General features: G+C 34.9%; 1 protein-coding gene across 1 annotated transcript; it reads left to right on the top strand.

Annotated features, from left to right (window-relative positions):
- The first annotated feature begins 2,498 nt into the window (after positions 1-2,498).
- prlrb (prolactin receptor b) lies at positions 2,499-17,411 on the top strand. Its single transcript, XM_048189359.1, has 9 exons — positions 2,499-2,973; positions 7,404-7,475; positions 7,885-8,017; positions 9,105-9,274; positions 11,193-11,377; positions 11,736-11,877; positions 12,701-12,800; positions 13,172-13,241; positions 13,702-17,411. The coding sequence occupies exons 2-9, from the start codon at positions 7,409-7,411 to the stop codon at positions 14,323-14,325; spliced, it is 1,491 nt and encodes a 496-aa protein (XP_048045316.1). The 5' UTR covers positions 2,499-2,973; positions 7,404-7,408; the 3' UTR covers positions 14,326-17,411.
- Positions 17,412-17,478: the final 67 nt, after the last annotated feature.

Raw genomic sequence — 17,478 nt, 5'->3', positions numbered from 1 at the left:
ATCATTTTAGTTGATTAATAGCCAGATCATCAACAGTGATAATGGTTTAAAGTTTTAAGTAGCCTACTCTGTCACCAGATTACTGCACTTATTAGGCCTATTTTATTTTCAGTTTGCTTACACAGTGTGTGAGCACAGTGGTTCTCAACATTTCTGACTCAAAGTCCCCCAGTGCCCACAACAATATTGGAAGGCCTAATGACTTTTACATTTTTTCATAATTTAGCTATTGGATAAAGATTAAGAATAAGGGATATATATATATATATATATATATATATATATATATATATATATATATATATGTTCAAAAGTTTTTTTAAACTGTAAGGTTTCAGAATTATTTGATAAATAGAAAGTTCAAAAGAACAGCATTTATTTGAAAGTATTTGTAACATTATCACTACTGTTCAAAAGTTTGGGGTCAATAAGGGTTTTTTTGTGTGTGTGTGTGTGTGTGTGTGTGTGTGTGTGTGTGTGTGTGTGTGTGAAGATATAAAAGAAATTAGTACTTTTATTCAGCAAGGATGCATTAAATTGATCAAAAGTGACAGTATAGTCATTTATAATGTTCCAAAAGCCTTATATTTCAGATAAATGCTGTTCTTTTGAACTTTCTATTCATCAAATAATCCTGAAAAAATATAATAATAATAATAAAAGTTTCTTGAGCAGCAAATTGGCATATTAGAATGGATTCTGAAGGATCATGTGACACTGCAGACTGGAGTAATGATGCTGAAAATTCAACTTTGCAACACAGAAATAATTTACATTTTAAAAATTACATTTTAAAAATATATTCAAATAGAAAACAGTTATTTTAAATTGTATATATATATTGGCAATACTATAAATATATAAATTCATAAATATGCACATGGAGTTATAATTTTTCTTACTCAGCAAATATCTAAAATTTCTTAAATTAAGCTATTTTAAAATATGTCAGTGCAAGTTGCTTTCAGTTAAAACAGCTTAAACATGCATTTTAGTCTGGGACTAGCCTTAAGCCTTGTCTGTGAAACCGGGGGTAAGTCTTGTTTTCTGGAAAAAAAAAAAAAATAAATAAAGTGAGTTCATCAAAATTAAGTGAGTCTACTCTTAAAATAATAAAAAAAATATCTTCCAGTGGTGTCTTCATTCAAAAAGAAAAAAAAAGAACATAATATTTTACCTCTCTGACAGATTTTTTTTCTTCTTGTTATTCACTTTTTAGTAAACAAGACTTCTCAAATACATCTTAATTTAAGAATGTTTAGATATTTGTACTGGAAAACAATAGAAAAAAATAGAGTAAGAAGATAATTTTTGTAGTGTAAGATTTTTGAGGTCTAGAAATCACACTTTTTAATAAGGCTTCCTTGTATTATCCAAGTTTGCGTGGGAATCGTTTCTTCAAAGAAAAAAAAATTGCCAATGGGTTGAATTAAAATAAGAAATAACTTGATTTTTAGTTGTTTTGAAGGTCCCGTTCTTCGTGATCCCATGTTTCAAACTTTATTTAGTGTGTAATGTTGTTGTTAGAGTATAAATAAAATCTGTAAAATTTTAAAGCTCAAAGTTCAATGCCAAGCGAGATATTTTATTTAACAGAAGTCGCCTACATCGAACGGCCAGTTTGGACTACATCCCTCTACTTCCTTCTTTAATGACGTCACTAAAACAGTTTTTTGACTAACCTCCGCCCACAGGAATACACAAGAGTTGCGTTTGTAGAGTGTGTTTGTCGGCATGTCGTCGAAACGCTGTTATTTTCATCCCGCAGTCCAATACCGGGTCTGATTCCGGCTCAAATTGATAGGGTAAAATTAAAGACATATTTACAATAACACTGAGCGCATGCATCTCCATGTTATGGTAAGAGGCGTGACTTTTCCGGGCACGGTGCGCTCAGAGCTGTCGAATCACAACACAGGAACCGCTGGCACAATCAGAACTCGTTACGTATTTCTGAAGGAGGGACTTCATAGAACAAGGAAGTCATCAGCCCGTTTTTATGACAGTGGAAACAGCGGTATACAGATAAGTAAATTATGTGAAAAATACTGTTTTTTTTTTCTTTTCACGCGAAACATGAACACATGTTATAATTGCACACTATAAACACAATCAAAGCTTCAAAAAACCACGAAAAACGGGACCTTTAAGCTTGTTTTAAGTCATTTTAAGTCATCTTGGGGTCCCCTTGGGAGTTTGCTGAGGCCCTCTAGTGGGCCCTGGCCTGCTGCTTGAGTACCACTGCCAAGGCCTATCTACAGGAAAACCTAGCAAAAAGCAGCAAGAACACCCTAAGAATACCTACAGTATACTGACCGATACTGATATAGGCTAGTTATAGTCAAAACTCCATACACTCTCAGAAAAAAAAGGTACAAAAGCTGTCACTGAGGCAGTAACCTTTCAAAAAGTACACCTTTGTAACTAAAGAGTGCACTGCATATCAGTAGGCTACATTGGTACCAAAAGTGACAGCTTCTGTACCGTTTTTTTTTTTTTTTTTTTTTTTCCTGAGAGTGTAACAGGCACATATGTCTGTATCTGTCTTTCACTTTGTATGCCACCTAGGCACCATATAACTTTAAACCGTTTTATAAAAACTATATTAAACTTTCAGACGAGGCTTTATAAGGCGAACATCACTGTTTTATATTGACGAACTTTACTCATCTGGTTTACAGTTGTGTCATTGGCCCGTATTGTGTGTGATGTAACATCATACTAGATATGCCACTCCTCAAGACTCTCCCTGCAGCTTTAGGGCTGTTTGTGTGCAACTGGAGACTCAGAAGGACTGCGGTGTCAACAGGATGACTTTGTATTTGCCTTTCCCACTCTCATAGTGCGCGTTCGCTTCAGAGAGACTGTTTTCATAGCGGAACAGTCCACAATGCAGCACGTATGTGGATTATGGGAAAATCACAGGTGAAGCTGTGAGAGTAATTTCGGTAACGGATTGGGTGGCTGATCCAGGTGAGTCTCCGCGTCAAAAGCTCGATATTACAATGATTTATAATGTGGTGGAAACTCGTTGAAGATTTATGACCTGTCATTATGCACTTATTGTAATTTGGGAAGTAGTTATTTTCCTTCTGTGCGGGAATACCACGATCAAAACTATATTTCATGTAGATTTGCAAGGATTATTAAATAGCGGCAAGCAGCTGCGTCCTTATGACTTGCACTATTCTTTTGTAATTCTTGGATTGTTGCATCTAGTCTACATATTTAAATGTCTCCGTCATAATCAGTATTATTTTACGTAGGCCTAGTTTTTTTTTTTTCTCTTTATAACGACTGTTTAAATAAGGTTAGACGTTAAAGGAAGGGCAGATGTATAGGACCACCATGGTGAACCAGATTTCACCAAGTACATGTTCTTGGATCAGCATCTTTGTTGATCCTGGAACAAAATTTAAATCAACCAATCAGATTTGAGGGGCAAGTTTACAGTTTATGTCAAGTTTAGGCTTACAACCAGGGTTAAGTGTCACCTATCATTTCCCTCTGATTTTAGGGATAAATTATGGGTTAAAATATAAATTATGGGTTAAAATATGTTGATCCAGGAACATATTTTACTTGGCAAAATCACAGTGACCACAGAACCAGAGCTGTGCATTACATAATCTTCTCTATCTTCAAAATAGTAGCCTACATTTTTTGTTCAACTGGGTTGACCTGGGATCATGGGTTGACTGTCTGACCTGTCTTGTCTCGGCTTACTGAAGCAATACAGTATGTGTTTGTTTATGGCTATCACATTGTTATCAGTAAGAATGCAGTGGCAAAATTGGCCCCTGGAGAAGAGACCAAATGAGACTGGAGTTTGTGTAGACTTATTATAGTAGTGCGGTAGTTTGCTGTTCCCTAGTAATGTTTTGAGCATCAGATGAAGAGATTTGTAGAGTAGACTTTTGTGGTGCCTGTTGCAAAATATGTATCGACTGACAAGTCTTTAGCCTGTTTATACATTTTGTTTGATCCCAGATGGCACTTGCCTCTTTCTTTATTTTGGTTTAGTAAAAATTAAGGATGAATATTTGGTCGCACTTTATATTAGGTGGCCTTAATTACTGTACTTACATTTAAATTAATCATTTGATACAATGCACTTGTACAATGTACTTATATTTAAAAATACCTGCATGTAATTACATCTCTAATTAATTTCTGTAATAACATTTATAATTACATTGTTGACCCATCCCTTGCATATTAACCCACCCTTAAACCTACCCATACCACCAAACCCGTCACTAACCTTACCTGTATCCCACCTCAGTAGCAGCCAATGTGTTTTGTAATACAATATGAACACAAGAAGTACATTGTACTTATTTTTTTTTTTTTTTTATGTAAGTACATAGTAGTTAAGGCCACCTTATATAAAGTGGGGCCCGAATATTCATTTTAGTTATTTTCTTAGTGTTTGATTTTGGGTGGTGAGGGGCAACTCTTTCTATGTAAACAGCTTATGTCTACATTTATGCTTCATCTAAAGCACTCTCTATTAGTATTCCACACTGATTACCTTATATATATATGATTTTAGGAATGTATAAGAATGTATATTATGTAAAATGTTGAACTGTATATTGTTACTTGTCTGTTGTGCTGTTAAACTTGCTGCTGCCAAGCTGAAAATAATTATTTTAAGTTGTTTGGCACTGAAACAGAAAGTTAATGTCAAATGTTTTGAGGTCATTTAAACCTGGACTTCAGCCCACTTCCTTCTCAATATGCATATAATGTGGGAAAGTAAAGGGCTGTACTGACCACAGACAATAGCTTGTCGGATTTATACTGAGTTCATTGCATGATCATTTGGGTTAATCTCGTCCTTGGCATTTTAATGACTTATAAGTTTGTAAATAAAGCTGATGGCATGTTCATGGAAACTAAAACATGTACGCATAAAATGCAGTCGGTGAATTGTATTTATATTCTACAAGATATTGTTGCTATGTGTTTCTAAAAATGATCCAAAAACAAAGCAGATTGATGGTCCTTTCAACCTGTGTCTCTCATTGGAACTCATCATTTCCAAGGCAGTAACTTTCCATTAAGTCACCTCTCGGCACCTGCTCAATTCTTTTGTTGATGCCTGGTGTTGTGCATTCCGTCAGAAATAAATGTTTATTTTTCTGTGTTAAACATCTCTGACTATGATGTGCTTTTTTAGTTCAAATAGAGAACGTAATTGGGTCAATGACGTGACGGGTCTTTTTTTTTCGTCCAAAGTCCTTAATAATAATAAAAAACAAAGATATGACATCCACAGTATGTAAGGTTGTACAACTAGATCACTTTTATTGAATCCAAAAGGTTTTAATTATATTTTGCTACATATAAAGGTATTTTAAAGATTTTTAAGTGTCAAAAGATCATTCGGTTTAACCATCCGAAGTCAAATACAGCCATTTCATTAATGATTAAAATATCTTAAAATGTAATGGTAAAAAACGGTATTAAAATTATGTGTAGAAGTCATTGCTTTGTTATGAGAAAGAATGTCCAGAAAAATGAATTTCATTGATGTCATTTAGAGTAACCAATTTTAAAGGGACCATTTTGGATCAAGTCATGCGGTCAGTATCATGTGACAGGATGTGACATCATTCAGACACCTGCAAAGGACCACAGGGTCATGAAGCAAAGTAACTAACTCTCTCTTAACCATTTGAAAAATTCTATGTTTTCACTTGCTCATACACATATCCCGAAACATCAGGTCATTTGGTACAACCGCTATAAAACATGGGAAATGTTGTATTATTTTAAAAACTTGTACTAAATATAAAATGTTTGATTGTCATTTTGCTAGCTAGCAAGCTAACTAGCTAGCTAGATATCAGCCTATTAGCATTGTCTGAAAATATCGTCATTCGGTATAACCAAAAGTGTCATTTGGTAAAACCAATATTTGGTTAAATGGAAGGACTTTTTTGGTGACAAATTTTGTCAATTTTGTAGAAAAGGACAAAAGCAGTGTTAATTGATTATAAAAACCTCATAATCTCATTGTTAAAGGATTAGTTCACTTTCAAATTAAATTTTCCAGATTATTTACTCACCCCCATGTCATCCAAGATGTTTAGATGTCAAGATGTTTCTTGACAAGTTTCTCAAAAAGAAATTAAGTTTTTTGATGAAAACATTCCAGGATTTTTCTCCATAATGAACTTCAGTGGCCTCCAAACGGCTGAAGGTCAAAATTACAGTTTCAGTGCAGCTTCAAAGTGTTCTACACGATCCCAGACGAGAAATAAGGGTCTAATCTAGAGAAAAAATAAAAAATTATATACGTTTTAACCATAAATGCTCAACTTGAACTAACTAACTCTCTTCTTCTTCTTTATTAGAATTCCAGCAGTGTAGATGCTGCCAAGTGTATTACTGCCCTCCACAGGTCAAAGTTTGAACCAATTGTTATATACTTGCACTAGCATATTATATATGACAATTTAGTTAAAACTTTAACCTGTGGAGGGCAGTAATACACTTAGCAGTGTCTACACTGCTGGAATTCTAATAGAGAAGAAGAAGAGAGCTAGTTCAAGATGAGCATTTATGGTTAAAATGAATAATTATTATTATTATTATTTTAAGAAAATTAGTGATGGTTTCTCTAGATAAGACCCTTATTTCTCGTCTGGGATCATGAGGAACGCTGCACTGAAACTGTAATTTGACCTTCAACCATTTGGAGGCCATTGAAGTCCACTATAAGGAGAAAAATCCTGGAATGTTTTCATCAAAAGCCTTCATTTCTTTTCAACTGAAGAAAGAAAGACATGAACATCTTGGATGACATGGGGGTGAGTAAATTATCAGGAAATTTTAATTTAAAAGTGAACTAATCCTTTAACACTTCATAAAACTTTGAAATGAATTATATCTCCATTATGTTTTTTTTTTACACTTTTATTCTTTACACTTTTTTTAACATTATTCGTCAATGACCCAATTGTTTAATTGTTTAATTGTTTTATTGTCATAATCAGAAGCCTGAGTCTTATCAAATCAAAATGTCACTTTTCGTCATCATTTTACTTAGCTGAGACAGAAATTCTATGCCAAAAATAATCTACTGTCTATTTATAAAAAAAATAAATAAAAAAAATCCACTAATGCCATCATGGCCATTATTCATGAAATCAGAGGAGAGTGAAATCATCATCATTTTTTTTTTAATCTTGGCATAGAGTTAGTTAACTCAAAGCAATTGTACACATAATGACCTTTCAGCTGTTGTGATGAGTGAAGGTGTTTACACATGCTAAGTGGTTGTTTTGCATGTCTAGATTGATGTTTAAAGTAGAAACAAACTCTACAGGTGGTACTTAACGTGCTTGGTGTGGACGCCTTATTGACTTTGTGGACATTTATTTCTCATGCAGGAAAAATGCGGAGAGATGCAGAGCAGGCGCTGACTCTGATGTGGCTTCTCTCTTGGATCCCACACAGCATGTGTAAGTGAGCGAGGCAGGACTATAAATTCAGCCAATCAGTTCAGACAGTAGCTGTATAACTGCAATTCAGACAGTTGCTGTAAAACTATAAATTTAAAATTTATAATGTAATAATCCGGAGGCCTTTTGTTTGTATACAGTACATCAGAACTGAATTCCTGCATTTGAATTGATGTGGCCAACAGTGTGCAGTTTTTTTAAATTCTAGTTTAACCAAGTAGAATTCAAAGAATTTACCAAAAGTTTCTATAAGTATGGTTTTTAATAATACATTTTATGTTTCAGTAAGAAATACCTATAAACATGTTTCAACACACAACATATGGACTATATCCAGAATAATACGGTCTTCTATAATAGGCTTTTTGCAGATACCATCATATACTCTTCAATTACAATATCTCTCCAGGTCATTCTCCCCCAGGGAGGCCCAGACTAACAAAATGTCGGTCACCTGAGAAAGAGACCTTTACTTGCTGGTGGGAGCCTGGATCTACTGGTGGATTGCCCACCAGCTACCACCTGTATTACAGAAAAGAGAGGTTTGTGCAACCTATATCACTGTTCATCATCGTATACCTTTTAACTCAAAGGGTTAGTTCACACAAAATCTGTCTGTCATTAAGCAATGAAATTACCACATTCAAGGTCCAGAAAGGTAGTAAAGACATCGTTAAAATAGTCCATGTGACTACAGTGGTTCAACCTTAATGTTATGAAGTGACGAGAATACTTTTTGTGTGCAAAAAACAAAACAAAAACCCCAACTTTATTCAACAATCTCATCTCTCCCCTGTTAGTCTTCATTTTTGGGTGAACTAACCCTTTAAGTTGCCATCAAAACAAGAATGATATTTGTGGTTACATTATTTTTTTCCCTGTATCAAAACATGGATAGTTTCCTCACTGAATGCTTATTCTGACACAGTTTATAATATATGCTTTATTTGTCTCAATAAAATATCCCATGATTTCATACTGTTTCTGAGATACTCTATTGTTTGGGGTTGGTAAGATTTTTTAATGTTTTTGAAAGAAGTCTTTTATGTTCACCAAGATAGCATTTATTTGATTAAAAATACAGTAATATTGTGAAACATTATCACAATTTAAAAGAGCTGTTTTCTAGTGTAATATATTTAAAAACGTAATTTATTCCTGTGATGGCAAAGCTGAATTTTCAGCATCATTACCCCAGTCTTCAGTGTCACGTGATCCTTCAGAAATCATTCTAATATGCAAGAAACATTTCTTTATTATTATCAATATTGAAAACAGCTGTGCTGCTTCAACTTCTGGGAAAACCGTGGCACATTTTTTAGGATTTGTTGATGAGTCTTTACCATCACTTTTGATCATTTTAATGCATTTTTACTGAATAAAATTAATTTCTTTGAAAAACTTATTACTGACCTCAAACTTTTAAACAGTACTGTATATATGTAGCTTTCATATTTCTGGAACTATTACACATTTGTACAGCACACACATTTATTAATAAACATGAGTTCATGTGTATGAGTTCATGTTTACATATTTTATAACAATAAATCTCAGGTTTTGGTTCATCTGTTGTCCAAAAGTTATGTCATCAATTTCAATATTTAAACCATCAATAAACCTTTTCAGCTCTGTGGAAGTCTTTGAATGCCCAGATTATCATAAGGCGGGGAACAATTCCTGTTATTTTGATAAGCGGCACACATCTATTTGGATCATATACAACATCACAGTGGTGGCCTCCAATACACTGGGAAAAGCCTATTCAGAATCTGTGGAAGTTGATGTTATGGATATTGGTGAGTTGATTTATCGTGTTTACAAAATATTAAAATGCATCCAAAAATGGATTTGTTTTTATGTGCTTGCAAAACGCCCCTAGTGTATACTGAGCATGCATGTATGGTTAATGATGTTTTACTACAGAGGCCAGTTTCAGGGTTGTTTTGACAACAGCCACAGTGCAGTGAGCTGCCTGCTAAATATAGTGTATATAAAACAGGGATGGGCAACCTCGGTCCTGGAGGGCCACTGTCCTGCAGAGTTTAGCTCCATCCCTATTCAAACACACCTGCCTGTAATTTTCAAGGAATCCTGAAGACATACAGTAGGTTACATTTTTGAGGTGTATTTGATTAGGGATGGCGATAAACCCTGCAGGATGTTGCCCATCCCTGATATAAAACTTGCCTACAGCTTCATAAAGGCACAAGCAGCAAAATCAGCCTAATTTCCTCATGGTGAAACTTTTGAACTTTTATTACTTTCAATTAGATCATCATACTAGAACACAAGGCAGAGAACAGTGCATGTGCACTTATATAGTTTAGTTACAATTTCCCCTAAACCAGTTCAGTTCCTGCAAGAAATGTGTGTGTGCACTGGGCTTATCCATCTGTAACGGTGAGTTAAACGGTGATGACTTTTAGAGCATCTGAGTGGAATGGAAAAGTACTAAATGGCACTAAACAGAGGCCGCTCTGGTTGACTAACTGAGCAGAATGAGGATGAACAGGTTTGTGTCTTGCATACTGCAAAACCCAAGCCATGTATCGAATATCCCACTGAAGATGCTTGAATGTGCTGGCATATGGCATATGGTTGATGCTCTAACACATGGGTGATTTTTTTGAATGCATTAAGAGCATACAGTTGTTTAGAGTATGCTTTTTTTAATGTTTTTGAAAAGTCTCTTTTGTTCGCCAAGGCTGCATTTATTTGATCAAAAATACAGTAATATTGTGAAATATTATTACAATTGAAAATAACTGTTTTCTATTTTAATGTATATTAAAAAGTTAATTAATTCCTGTGATGGAAAAGCTGAATTTTCAGCATCATTACTCTGGTCTTCAGTGTCACATGATCCTTCAGAAATCATATAATATTTTGATTTGGTGCTCAAGAAACATTTCTTGTTATCATCAATGTTAACTGAATGAATTATTATCAATGAAAAATTGTTGTGCTGCTTAATATTTTTGTGGAAACAGAACATTTTGGACTTTCTTTGACTCTTTTGATCAATTTGATGCGTTCTTACTAAATTAAAAGTATTAAACAACAATCGACTCTTTCAACAATCAACAGTTTCTTTTGACGTGAACATATTTCTCTGTGCTCCCGGTCAGTTTTAGAATTGATTTTAAAGTGCTCTTACTTGTCTTTAAATGGCCTTGCCCCTTCGAAGTTAAAATCTAGGGGGGTGAACGAGCTTTCGCCGTACACTTTGGAACAGTTAACTGATTTCTATTATTAAAATGGCAGCAACAGTACATATTTTTAAACCAAAGTTAAAATCTAATCTTTTCTCTTTAGCCTACAACTTGTGATGTCCTTTGTAGTCTGCCCTGTTTTACATCCATTATGTCTTATGATGGGTTCTATTGTATTTATAATTCATTCTAGTACATTGTACAGCACATTGGTCAACTGTTGTTGTTTTTAATTGTGCTTTATGAATACAATTGAAGAGTTCAGATGCAAAAGCCTCTAAGTGCCATCTGAAATTTTCTTCTAAAATTAGCATTTTTATCAAGCTTGTATGTTTATGTTCAGTCATTTCACTTTAATGGCAATTAATGGGCCCTTTTCATCTGAACTCTTCAATTGAATTGAATGGTAGTGTACAAGATGCATATGAGGAATAGCCATCCATGTAACATTGTGTCTGTGCCGTTGAATGTCATTTAAGATGATTCATCTTCTATCACACAGTGCAGCCTCACCCTCCAGAAAATGTGAATGTAACTTTGATGCAGACCAAGAACAGTCCTTATTTCCTGGTGCAGTGGCCGCCTCCCCATGACGCAGACACCCGCTCAGGCTGGGTAACAATCAAATATGAAGTTCGCTTAAAAATGGAGAACAGAGGAGACGAGAAGGACAGCAGCAATTGGGAGGTGAGGTTTAAATATTTTCAATGTTTTTATGATATATATATATATATATATATATATATATATATATATATATATGTAATAAGACATTTTTTAAATTGACACTAATTAAGGCCAGGGTTTTCAAGTTGGGGTTTGGGGTCCATAAGGGAAACTTCCATATTTTTTATATTTTTATTATACCATATTTTTTATATACATTTGCTTCTAAATTATGTTTAAATTACTTTATTATGAAAAAGAAAATCTTATATTTATATTGGGGGTCAGGGTTTTAAGAAGCTCATTTTTGCATTTTAAAGTTGTGATACCATGTAATAATTATGATTGAGACACACTGACATACTTCTAATGTTTGTAGTCATATGATGCTGGAAAACAGTTGGAGTTTAGCATCTATAGTCCTCAACCAGGAGCAAAGTACGTCGTGCAAGTGCGCTGCAAACTAGACCAAGGCCTCTGGAGTGAATGGAGCCCATCCGCTTTCATCCAGCTTCCAGACAGTAAGATGATACCAGCAACCGCAACTCAATCTTTCACACCTTCCAGCCATTGTTCCACATTAGAATTTTTGGCCTTACACAACAGTGTGCAGGCTACAATAAAGTAAAGAATACATGAAGTATAAATAAAGATAATTAAAATAACTTTTTTTTTTTCAATGTAAACAATTCTGCCTTTATCTAAAGACATTTTAAAGGGGACCTATTATGCCCTTCAAAGTCTTGATTTTGTTTTTGTGGTCTACTTGAATAGGTTTACATGCCTTTATATATATATATATATATATATATATATATATATATATATATATATATATATATATATATATATATATATATGTAAACATTATTTTTCACATATTTCACATTGCCACCTATGGAGCTATGATCAACTTAGGCTCACGATGCTTTTGGGAAACGCAGCCCTGTTTAGTTCCTGTCTCTATGAAGCTATTTCTTGCGAAAGACACAGTGTGCCCTGATTGGTCGGCTGGAATAGTTTACTGTGATTTTTCAACTGTTTCAAGTGTGTTTCATAACTGCGAGTTTTAAACACACAACAAATGTAATTAACCCAGGCCTCGCCCCCTTTTTTTAAATATGCTTTGGGTAGGAATTATATAAATGAGGAATACTGATGTGTATGTTCCCGAAAGAAACTGAGGACAACAATTAAGGTGTTTCAGGGAGTTCAGAAACAGTGCTTACTGATGTAAAGAATAACTCCCTTTGGAGTGGACTTTGTGCTTTGTATCTTAGGACCGCTTTAACTCAATATACAGCATTAGAGGATGATGAAGTCTTTATGTTTCTTTTATTGCAGATATGTCTGACACACAGAATGCAGTTATGATCCTTGCCATCACTCTAACTGTCATCATTTTCCTGCTGACTGCAGGAGTGCTGACAGTCAAGATGAAACGGTAAGCATGACATCCTACCTCATCACAAAGACAAATGGGTTTACACTAATGCCTGTGCATAAAAGATAGGTATTCCCAGGATTTCCTTCAGAATCCAGAATTCTATTCCTTAATGTATAACACAAATCGAACATTAACATAATATTGAATCCACCTCATTTTTCAACACAGTTTTCCTGTGGATGTGCAGGATTCATTAGCCACTATAGGTCAATAACTAGAAAAATAACAAAGTGTAAATGGTAAAACTATTTCTGCTATAAAACGTGTTTGATACATAAAGCAGCATAATGAAATGTTTTTGTTCAGCTGAAATAACTGGAAGATTCAGGTTAAAAAGTTCTATTATGCATTTCCATATCCTTCTCTAGGGTGAAGCATTTTTTACTGCCACCAGTTCCAGAACCAAAGATCAATGGCTTAGATACTCAGCTCCTTAAGGTACAGCAGACAGTACTATAATTTGTGCATTTCTAGCTTGTTAAAGAGGCCATATTATGCATAACTTTATTATTTAATTGATTATTTAATAAAAGGTGCAGTTTAGTTTTACTTTTTTGTTTTTATTTACAAGATAGCTCTGACATTAGTAAAAGAAAAAGCCAAAAACACTCATGATATAAAATGAGCCATTTTTGCTGTTGTGCCTTTAAGACTCACTCCTTTTGCCATGCTGTGGGTTTGCTGTTAAATCCAATATCATTTTTTTTAACAATTTCTCAATAACAGCCTCTTTGTAAAGTTTGTATTACATTGTGAAAGTTTCACAAAACAATACTGAGATGTTCTTCTTCATTCTGTCATGGTCACAAAAAAAATAAACATTTCCAACCGACAATGAATTGACTCCACAAAACTGCTGTGCCAAAATACAAAGGTCATTTTACTTTTTATTTCACAGAGTGGGAAGTCTGAGGAGATCTTCAGTGCTCTGGTTACTCTGGGATATCCCCAAATAGCCCAGAGCTCAGACCGTCAAGTGGAGTATCTCGTGGTCTCCGACTATGACGAGGAAGCAGAGTCTGATAGCAAAGCTCGTCTTGAGTACCAAAAGAAAGAAAACTGTGCCTCAGATACTGCACAAAACAGCATCCAGGGGCTAAACACTACACTAAGTGAGCAGGCCCACCCTGGGATTGTCTCCAATCAGCTAAGTGCTGTCTTTGGAGATCTTCAACAAGGACTTCATCTTGATTCCAATGGCTCATCAGTAAAAGCTCAGGACCAAAACGCTCAAATGATCTCCGATAGCAAATGTGAGCATGTCAGCATCACCCCTGCTAGATTTACAGGGTACGTGGAAGTTGACGAAGAGAAACGAGAACAGAAGCCCCTGGTAGAGGAGGACTACAGTATGGTCAGTGATGTTATCAGTGATAATATCCTTGTACTACAAGACAGCATCCCTGTACAGGGACACAAAGAGGTCAAATGTGACAAAACTTCTGGAGCTGAGGAAACTGGAGGTGTCATCGAACCTCTGGGATACATGGAAACCGTGACAACATTTTCAAGTACATCTTGACTATTTTGTGACTTCAACTTTAGAGGTTTGGGACTATTTTGTCTTGTAGTGTCCTGTTCAAACAATCAAGCACTTTGTTAGTAGAGATGTGAGAAGGGTTCTTTCAGAAATCTGTGGTGTGTTTCCCATACAATGACATAATTTGCTGCTTAACTACTATAGTACAATGCAATTAAGTAGCTACTCGTGATTGTTTCCCGAAACCACTCATTTGTTATTCGAACCATGTTGGCTCAACAATCTACAATTGTTTAAACTAATAACTTCTGCTAATGAATCGGTTCAAGATTGAATTAATGTCATATTATTGCTGTAAATAATGAATATGGCATCTGAGGGACTACTTCAGTATTTTTGTTTGCCATTACTTTGCTTTATTTCCCGATGTTTGATTAAATTCTGGGTCGCTAGAGCACATTCACACACGCTCTCTTCAAAAACAGTGCTTTCATTGTCTTTCCAAACTAAAAGATGTAGAATGAAATTTGTATATACTCACAGGCCACTATATTAGGTACACCTTGCTAGTACGGGGTTGGACCCCCTTTTGCCTTCAGAACTGCCTTAATTCTTTGTGTTTTAGATTCAACAAGGTGCTGGGAACATTCGTCAGAGATTTTGGTCCATATTGACATCATCACAAAGTTTATTCAGATTTGTTCGGCTGCACATCCATGATGCGAATCTCCTGTTCCACCACATCCCAAAGGTGCTCTATTGGATATTCATGTTCAAGAAACCAGTTTGAGATGATTTGAGCTTTGTGACATGGCGTGTTATCCTGCTGGAAGTAGTCATCTGAAGATGGGTTCACTGTGGTCACTGTTGCCTTTCTATCAGCTTGAACTAGTCTGGCCATTCTTTTCTGACCTCTGGCATTAACAAGGTTACTCACTGGATATCTTTCAAACCATTCTCTGTAAACCCTAGAGATGATTGTGCGTAAAAATCCCAGTAGATCAGCAGTTTCTGAAATACACAGACCAGCCTGTCTGGCACCAACAACCATGCTACATCGTCTTGACCATGTCTACATGCCTAAATGCATTGAGTTGCTGACATGATTGGCTGATTAGATATTTGCGTTATTGAGCTGTTGAACAGGTGTACCTAATAAAGTGGCCGGTGAATGTATATATCGAATTAAAGATATAAATTGTACTACATTACCTTGCTTATTTTGCTCAAGAGCATGATCTAAGTTATGGGAAACACCAAATCATTGAACTATGTTGGTAACGACAGAACTTACAACCATAGTTTTCTACCGATACTGTGAAACGCACCCATGTTATTTTGTATCTGTCAATTTGCACAACCCCAGCTAAGGTTTGCACAAAAACAGAACAGTTTCTGTGGGTAATTTATGCTAAAAACAGGAAGCTGACGTAAAGGAGATTAAAAGGCAGCTTCATTCTAAACTATTTTACACATCGACCAACAGCTGTTAAAAAAATACCCCACTAAACATAATTGTTAAACCCCTCGAAATGTTTCTTCAACCTACTACCTCATAGCAGACATATAAAACACCACAATGGAGTTTCACCACTTCCTCTAAAGACCTGGCACTTTTCTTAATGCTTTTGCTGCTCCTGATCTTTTCAATTTGATTGTTGTTAAGCATTTTTATAGTTTTAAGGAAACGCATTTTAATACGCAGCAAAGCGCCTTTTGTATATTTATTCACAATGATACTATGAATATAAAAAGTGTGAGATTTCTTTGGTCAAAACAACTAATGATTTTACTGTGTATTTATTGAACTAAATCTACTATTTGTATGTTGCTCACAATGCATTTTATTTATACTTAATGTTGATTTATAACACTGATTCAATGTTAAAATTGGCATCAATCTATACTCATTTTTGCCTAAACAGACTGTGATACATCCTTCTGATTTTCAACTATATGAACTTGGAAACTCTTAAAGACAATAACAAGAATTAAGACTAATGTCAAATAATTTATTACATGTGTTTAAAATGCTAGCGCGAAATGGTTGTCAAAGCCTAGCTACTGTCAATGCTTAACCAAACACAAGGGCAGTGAGTGCAGAATGGTCTGGCAGGCCTTTGATGTTTTTTTTTTTTTTAATCTTATATCGACAGCCTCAGAGGAGCTAGTTACGGCGGCAGACATAGGCGGGTCAGCTGGTCTCATCACGAAACATTTATGGTCTGCAGTGCAGCAGTAAAGAGTTACTTTAAGTCAAACATTGACTTAACACTATACAAGGACAAGCATTCAGTTCAGCATGAAAGAAAATTCTAGTACCATTGTGCAGCTTTTTTGTGTAGTTTAAATTGGAATGTAAGCCATTTGTTGTTTTTTTATACCACCCATTGTGGTACAAGCATTTTGTTTGTCATGTGACTGTCATGCTCAAGACATTTAATACAAGAAAATTAAATTGTGGGGGAAAAAATGTTAGCACAGTGGTGCATTGGTGTCTAGCATGAGCTCCTCACATTCTTTCACTGACAATGGCATGTGTAATGCAAAAAGTCCAGATGCTTGCTAAAAGTTTTTATTTCAATAAACACCAGTTTTGCAACAAAATTGTCTTAAGCTAAAAGAGAAAGTTATATAACCAAAAAGCTGAATATTTTCTTAATTAAATTCATAGCTAGATGAAACTTAAAAGCAGCACTTCTGAGTCAAAGAACTTTTTTGGCCAAGAAGTGGTGGTTTATTCCAGATCAATTAACATTCTTTTCACATTCTCAATTATAGCCTATAAACAAATTTGTAGCCCTAAGTCAGATTTTTGTGGTAGGGTTAGACGTGATGGTGCGTTTCATTTGATGATAAAATTTTAAGGGTTCGTTCATCCAAAATGTAAATGTTCTCGTAATTCACTCAACCCTCTGGTCATTTCAAACCCGTAAGACTTTCATCCATCTTTAAAACATAAATATATTTTTAATTAAACCTGAGGGAAAGTCCAGGCAAGCAAAACTTTGACACTTCAAAAAATTCATAAAGACATAAAAGTAATCCAAAGCAGATGACTGTATTTGTGCTCTATATATGTGCATTAATCAATGTTTACATGTGAATAAAAATCTAGATTAAATCTGTTCATCATGTAAAGTGATCGAGTCTCTTCAGAAGACGAGATGTCTTTAACTTTTTGAAGTTTTAGGG

The sequence above is a fragment of the Megalobrama amblycephala genome, linkage group LG4 (genome assembly GCF_018812025.1).
Source record: "Megalobrama amblycephala isolate DHTTF-2021 linkage group LG4, ASM1881202v1, whole genome shotgun sequence".
Classification (NCBI taxonomy): Eukaryota; Metazoa; Chordata; class Actinopteri; order Cypriniformes; family Xenocyprididae; genus Megalobrama; species Megalobrama amblycephala.
This window is presented reverse-complemented; position numbering and strand designations above follow the sequence as displayed.